Source organism: Mus pahari, chromosome 17, assembly GCF_900095145.1.
Source record: "Mus pahari chromosome 17, PAHARI_EIJ_v1.1, whole genome shotgun sequence".
Taxonomy (NCBI): domain Eukaryota; kingdom Metazoa; phylum Chordata; class Mammalia; order Rodentia; family Muridae; genus Mus; species Mus pahari.
Window position 1 is genome coordinate 64,184,031 of NC_034606.1, and position 7,837 is coordinate 64,191,867.

Here is a 7,837-nt window from a genome sequence, read left to right on the forward strand (position 1 = left end):
TCGAGGCCAGCCTGGTCTACAAAGTGAGTTCCAGGACAGCCAGGGCTATACAGAGAAACCCTGTCTCAAAAAACCAAAAAAAAAAAAAAAAAAAATCACCCCCATAGCTAAGGTCTCTCGGCTTAGCTCAAAACCTGAGCAACCGGCTGCCAGCAAGTGACACGAGGAGGCCGTTTCCTTCTTCATTAACGGGCCATCAATTCCTGCAGAGGGTAGTCTTGCCTTCACTAACATCACACAACTCATTTACTTCCTCTCCATTAGTGACTTCAAGTGTACCTTGGAGAGACGCTACAGAACAGCAAATGTGGAGCCAGGCCAAAGTGAAGCTCGCAAAGACAGAAGAAAAGAGGAAACATCTAGGACAGAGTTAGAAAAAAGCCTAGCCGGCATGTGTGAGGGGAGTCTGGGAGATGGACCCATCTTCTGTCAATTTGCTGAGGCAGATGGGCCCTGCTGTGAGCGTTGCCCCCTCCTGGGAAAAAAGCCAGTAGGTTGCCTCCTCTCTCCACTGCTACATATTAAGCCTGCAACTGTTTGTGTTCAATCTTAGATACATTCTGCTCACCAGCTTCTGAGCTCTAAGTGCAGGTGCCCTCAGTTAATCATCCCAGCTCACTCCAGAGTCACTTCCAGCAGTGAAAGATGTTCCAGGCAGCCAGCCAGCGGCAATTTTTTTCTTTAAATCTGCACTATTCTGATCCCTAAAGACTGGTTTAAAAACTGTATGTATGTATGTATGTATGTATGTATGTATGTATGTATATATGTGTGTATGTATGTATGTGTGTATATATATCCTAAAATGCTTTCTTCAAACAAGAAGATAACAAATCTAGGGCTTCAGTTTAGAAAAACAGACAATGAAAGGGGGGACAAAGTTCTCCAGGTTTACTTCAGGTTCAGCTGGGAGGTGCAAACAAGAGACTGAAAACACTGAGTGGAAAGAGATCTTCAGGAAGGGGCTGAAGGACAAGAAAACCAACATCACTTTCATTCTGAAAAAGCTATTTATTTTTCCACATAATATTCCAAATACATGTTACAGATAAGGGTTAGTATGAGTCAGAAAACATCCCAGAGAAGAAAGCCATTTTTGAACACTGGAAAATGCTAACCAAGAAAGCCAATGTTCACATATATGTGTCTGTTTCACAGAAAAAGTTCACCATCCAAAGTGCAAAGACAGAAGCAACTAACTTCCTTGCTTTATGAGAATAGACTTCTGAACTAACTTTTTAAATAGGCTCCACTGGACAAAGAACAAGGGGGCCAGTCATCAGAATGAACTCGGCTTTAAATCAATCTGACTTTGACCCCAATCAACTGCAGAATCCAGGCAGAGGCTGGCTAGGAACAACACGCCGTGTGAGATCATAGCTGTGGCACTTTCTACAACCCAGCTTAACCCAAACGGAAGTGAAGCACCCTCAGATCAGTGCCTCGGCCTACCCCACTGAGGGCTCCAAGCCTCCTGTCAGTCCCTGAAGGAGGTGGAGGACCTGGGTTCTGGGAGGGGCCATCTTATGGCTTCTGTGCAGCTCTTTATCCTGTCCCGAAATCTCTTGTCCTGAGATAACTAAGACGTTACCTAAGAGGTACAGTTTCTGTCACTGTCTAAGTGACACCACAGGAAAGTCATTTCATGATCAGTATTTGGCTTTCAGCCAAAGGGATATCCTCCTTCCTCCCCCCAAGAGCCCCAACCTATGCCCATTTCTCCTTCAACCCTGGTAAAGATCTCCTATTTTATAACTCCCAACAACTAGTACAAGGTGCTAAGTCTCCAGGTGAGAGGGAGCTATATAACACTCAAACTCTCATACACAGTCAACTTTATTTAAAGCCTGGAAAATGCAAAAAGTAGTAATTACACAGGAGGCCGAAGAGCAAGCAGGTGTGTCTCCTGCAGTAAGTAGACACTAGACAGACACAGCTTTACTTGAGGTACGGAGCAGGGAAAAATTTGCCCTGTTGACCTAAGTTGGTGGCAGACTTGCTCTTGTTCCCAAATCTAGAAATAAATTAGAGAAAATCAATCAGAAAAGTGTTCTACAGGCTGGTGAGTGACACCACGAAGAAAGGCAATTACTGTATGCACCTGACGACCTGAGAGCCATCCCTAGAGCCCACATAGAGGTGGAAGGAAAGAACTGCAAAAAGGTGTTCTCCAAGTGGGTGCCCTGGTATACATATTACACACGCACATGAATTCTTTAAAAAACATATTCTATAAAAAATACTGAATAGACAATTACAATGTTACTTGATATAAAGAACTAAACATGGGAACTGTCCAGGAAGCTGTTCTGTAAGGTGTTGCTAACCCAGCAGGACAGGTCACAGGGTCACTGCAGAGACCTTCAGTGACAGAGTTCCCACTTCTTACTCAGTTCATTTACTTCCTAGAGAAGGCTCTAGCTGACCTTGGACTCATGGTGATTCTCCTGTCTCTCTCCCAAAGGCTAAAACTGTTGGAACTGCAGGCATATACATCAATAAACTACTGTCCTCGAGCCTGAAGACCTGCATCAATTCTAGGAACTACATGGTAGGAGAGAGTTGATTCCTACAGGGTATGCGCTGACCTCAGCATTCTGCTGCAACTCAAACACGAGCGCATAGGTGCTTGCACACGCACAGCAAGAGGGGAGAGAGAGAGAATAGAGGCACATGCACAGGGGGGGGGGGGCGCGCACATGCACACACCCCCACTCACCCCTGCAGTTCTGCATACCTGGGTGTGCTCTTGGAGAGGTTGTACAATCTCTGTGACAGGGAACTTGATAAAGGAGTCTTGACAAGCTGGAATTCAGGAGTGGTCACAGGCCCCAATAAACTCACTTCAAATAAAAAGGAGACAAATTTTTAAATGAATGGGGGAAAAAAGTACTTTTGAAGATGGACAGTTTTGGCTGACCAGCCTCTGAAGGTCAGCATGCAGAGTTAATGAATGGGTCACCTCTGCCCTTGTTTTGTAACTTGCTCTTGAGTCTTCTAAACTATCCAACTACTCAATAAACATTCACTTCCTGAGTCAGACAATTCCCAAACGTCACATATCTAACATCTGAACTTTTGATTTTTACATATACTAAAAAAAAAAAAAGATACCTTTCTTAAAAAGCTTTTAATATGTCTGTGTAGTGGGGTAAAAGCTTTCTACTCATGGCAGCAGACATGGCGACGTCACATAAGAAGCAGATGGAAGGCTCCAGGGCAAAGGCACGACCGAGCCCTGGGACCCACATCGTGGAAGGAGAAAACCAATTCCCTCAAGTTGTCCTCTGACCACCACAAATGCACATGGCATATGCACCCACACATAAAATAAATAAAATGTAGTAACAATCTTCAAAAATGAAACCAAATCAATAAAGTGGCACTTAACCCCAGAATATCATCGCACTGGATGGGACTCTGTAACTATGAAAAACTGATGGAATTTTCAAGTCGGTGGGGGCTGATGAGGAGTTGGGAGAGGGCCTCGTGTAACCCCGAATGGCGCTGAACTCGCTGTGCAGATGAGGGTGGCCAACTCTCTGCCTCTGGCCTTCACTTCCTACGTGTTAGGGTTACAGGTGCTCATTACCACAGCCAGCGCAGATATTACAAAGAGCTGGAAGCTCGGGGAACTGGCCCCACGGCCAAGCTCCTGAAGAAGCAGCAAACTTGGTCGGGCAGAACTGACCTTTAACATCTGGTGTGCGTGGGGTTGAGTTTCCATTGCCTCGCTGGCAGTCGATGTTCTCTTGGTCCACCATCATGAACTGATTCCAGTATTCCAGGGGCAGAGAGAGCAGGCGCTCCACCACCTAAAGGGCACAGAGCCAGCCTTACCGAAGGTTCTGTTGTTGGTGTGTTTCAGTCTCTCTGCAGCCCAGACTTGCCTAGAACTTGTAGACCAGGCTGGGGAGACCCTCCAAGCACAGCCGGCCACTGCGTGTGCTCACCCACCAAGCAAGGCTTATTTCTGTCATTGTGCCATGTTAGTGCATTGCAAAGGTCAGACCTTCTGCATCTGTGTGTGCATACCATGAACCCTACCTTGAGCTGACGTTTGATGTCCTGGAACATTGTCACTGGATCTGGATTGGGCACAGTATGGGCAACTATTGTAGGGCCAAAGATTTTAGCTAGATTGGCAATATCCATCTTAGTGTCTGGACTCTGAGACACTCTGAATAAAAGATTATATTAAGAAACATTATTTGGGGGGGGTGGGAAAAAAAGAAATACATTATTCCTCTTAAATATACACCAAAATATACATTCTAAAGAAAACAACTCACTGTCCACACTCCCTTCCCCTTGGAAGACTCACTAGCTCCCAGACTAAGCACCTGCTGTACTAACCTCTGTAGGTGGATCATGAGGAAGGCTAGCGTGTCCCTGTTGGCCTGGGGCAGCTCACTGATGGCCTGGTACATGGCGGCTGTGCTATTGTCTTCATCTGTTATCTCTGTGATGACAAGAAAGCATTAAAGGTCCAGGCTCTTCCCCTGGACAGCGGCTTCGAAGCTATCGACCACAAAGGCCTACCTATACACGGAGCTTCGGAAACTTCTGATGCGGTTCATGACAGCACTAGACTCTAGTTTCATTAACAGGCAGGACACTGGCCAACAGTTCAATGAGAAGTCAGAACTTCCTAAAACTCACCGCTGCGGTTAAGAGAAAGCAGCTGGCAACCCATTTGCTGGGAAGACATGCAATCGCAGTGACAACCATCAATAATCATATGACATTTAGGGACTACTATGTGCTATTTTTAAGTGTGAGGATAACAAAAACAAAAAGAGGCCTGGTTTCATGGAATACTCTATTCAAAGAGCTGGTCAGTATGTGCAAAAACAAAACACATGTCAGACAGCGTCCATGAAATAAAGAAAATGAACACGTGGAATGTTAAAGTAACAGGGCCTGCTTCTCACAAGATGGCCAGAAAGGCAGGTTTTGTGGTTAGGTTTTAAAACTGGGTCCCAGGTAGCTTACTCCAATCTCAACTCACTAAGCAACCAAAGCTGGTCTCAAACATCCAGTCCTCCTGCCTCAACTTCCCCTCCACTGGACTACCATGTCATGCACCTGGCTTAGGGGAGGGAGAAGTAACACACTACAGAGATGTCCAGTGGGGAGCCGCCAGGGTTAAGACTGCTGCAAATAGGAAGGACTTGAGGTGGGTGTGTGCTACAAAGTCAAGACTCTGGGCTGGAGAGATGGCTCTGCAGTAAAGAGGATTCACTGGCTCTTAACATATACATAAAATATACACATAAAATAAAAAGAAATCCAAGACTCCAGGGTTAGAAAAGAGGAAGGAGGGTATAAAGAAAATGGTGCTGCAGACAATAACCAGAAGCCAAGTCACACAGGTCTCTCTTCAACCTTGTTAAAGACTGGAGTTGGTCTAAAAATGATGGACAAGCCAGTTCATGGTGGCACATGACTTTAATCCTAGCACTCAGAGGCAGAGGCAGGTGGATCTTTGAGTATGAGGCCAGCCTGGGCTACAAAGTGAGTTCCAGGACAGCTAGGGCTATACAATGAAACCTTATCTCAAAAAACAAAACAAAAAATTATAAAATAAAATAAAAATGGTAGACAGAGTATGAAAGGACCACACCAGCACCGCACAGGTGCTATCATAGAGGGCACAAGCAGAAACACGAGTCTGTTAGCAGGTTCTCAGCATATTCTGCAGACAGCTGAGTACCAGGACTCGTGACAAATACCAAATTTAAGGTGTATTTACAGGCTGCTAACAAGGTCTGTGGTGGAAAAGAAAGGAATCAAAGCTGGTTCTATTTTCAAAGGGACAACCTAAAACCCAACCAAGAACCAAGACCCACAGTGAGTCCTGTGAAGTCTAATTTAGATTAATTCTTCCCTTCATTTTATGTGTACACATATGTTGTCAATATTGATGTGGTACCTTAGGGGGGCAGAAGAGAGCGGCAGATCCTTCGGTCTGGGGTTCCAGATAGTGTGACCCACCCATGCAGAAGCTATGAATCAAAACCAGACCTTCTGGAAGAGAAGCCAGTGCTCAACCACAGAGCATCTCAGCCCCTCTAGCTCAGGGGAAGAAAAGGCAGGATGGGAGGCGAGTACAGTCACTCACCCACCCAACAGTCTGAGTCCCTACGACACTTCAGTAAACTGTAAACACAGCTCAGTCCTGGATCAACTGACGCCACAAGTTCTGCCCTCACCTGCTGCCTCCATGAAGGCTTTGCTCAGCCAAAAGGTCAGGAGGGGCTCTTTGAGGTTTCGAAGGAAGTCCTTCAGGAGGCTGCAGATGACGTGGATATCGTCCACTTTGCTGAGGAGGGGTACAGTTTTCACTTTAAGGAATTTCTCTTTCAGCTCTTTTACTGTCCGGTCACAGCCTGAGATCCTGTATAAGCCTGCCTATTATAAAGATGACGTTTATTTAGGAACTTCCAAATTACTATTCCAGACAACAAACTCACCCTGTTCAAGTCTCCTCACCTCAGTCAGGCCTCGCTGCTCAATCTCATTCACGCAGCTGACAACAATAGCGGGGATCATGGGAGAAGTCTGCGACACAAAGTCTGCCAGCATTCCCTAGAAGAAGGTATTTATACTGTTGAGACCGAGAGAGGAAGACCTCATGCAAAGAGCTGTCACTAAACACTAGGAAAGTGTACCAGCTTCTGAATGGGTACATGCTGAAACAGACTTGGGGACTGAGGGATGGCCGGCAGCCTGTGCTGCTTTCCAGAGGACATCAGGGGGTTCACAACCACCTATAACTCCAGCTCCAGGGGAATCTGACATCTCTGGTCTCCAGAGGTACCTGAACTCCTGTGCATATACCCTACCCATACATAGCTTAAATAATAATATTTCTGAAGAATCTTGGAGGAGTAAGGTGCAGCTCGTATGCCTGACATGCATGAGGCCCTGGTCTTGATCCTGTGGTGACCGATGGGTATTATCCCAGCACACTGGAGATAGAGGCAGGAGGAGCAGAGTTTGAAGCCATCTACATAGAGCCTTTAGTCATTTCTGTCTTCATGCTGTGGTCTATATAACCACACTTTTGTGAGCAAGAAAAGTCCTTTTCTTCTACTCAAGACAAGAGAAAGCCAGCCACGAGGAGCTCACAGCATGAGCTGGGTGTGGTGGCACAGTCACAGCTTCAATCCCACAGAGGGAAGTAGATCTTTGAGTTTGGATCCTGAGCTGGAGATCTTTGAGAACTGATCCCAGTATACCCTATGCCTACTGAAGGTAACAATCTTTTCCCATTTGTGTCTTGGCTAGACCTACATTAGCTCTGCACTCAACAAGAAGTAACCACTACTCAGTTGCATGCCAGCACCTAAAGCCGATAGAGGAGAGTCAGGGCTGCTCTGTGATGTGGTCTGCACATGGAAAGGCAGCCTGGCAAAGCTCCACAGCTGAGAAGATGATGGACTTACGTTTGGAATAACAGTGCAGTCAAGGCTTCTGCACTTATTACAGACAAAACACAAGTTGTACCTTAGCACACAACAGCTTTGACACTACCAGAGTTTCACACCTTCTTTCTAGTGTTAAGGAATTTTGGCTGGGGATGGAGCTGGCTGAAGTTAAGAGTCCTCTTGCAGAGGTCCATGTCCCATGCCTTACAACTACCTCTAACTACAGCTAGAAGGGCTCTGGTACGCACATGCACACACACACACATATACATAATAATCATTAAATCAATCTTTCAGTTTCTGGACTAGTCCTAAATAAACTGATAATTTTTATAAAACAGGCATCGTGGCAGAGGCCTTTGATCCCAGCACTCAGGAGGCAGAGGCAGGTGGATCTCTAAGTT

At 45.8% G+C, this 7,837-nt stretch overlaps 1 protein-coding gene across 3 annotated transcripts in view; it reads right to left on the minus strand.

Moving 5' to 3' along the window:
* Positions 1–991: 991 nt before the first annotated feature.
* The window catches only part of Racgap1 (Rac GTPase activating protein 1), a 31,487-nt gene continuing 24,641 nt past the window's right edge, over positions 992–7,837 (minus strand). For 2 of the 3 annotated variants that reach the window (XM_021217351.1, XM_021217350.1), the window contains exons 11-17: positions 6,496–6,591; positions 6,216–6,414; positions 4,357–4,462; positions 4,048–4,180; positions 3,692–3,815; positions 2,738–2,843; positions 992–2,014 (exon numbers count right to left, since the gene is read on the minus strand). In XM_021217351.1, coding sequence (XP_021073010.1) covers positions 1,939–2,014; positions 2,738–2,843; positions 3,692–3,815; positions 4,048–4,180; positions 4,357–4,462; positions 6,216–6,414; positions 6,496–6,591 — 840 coding nt within the window. In that variant the 3' untranslated portion in view covers positions 992–1,938. The remainder of the gene's footprint in view (positions 2,015–2,737; positions 2,844–3,691; positions 3,816–4,047; positions 4,181–4,356; positions 4,463–6,215; positions 6,415–6,495; positions 6,592–7,837) is intronic. The other variant, XM_029548216.1, reaches the window with a different exon arrangement.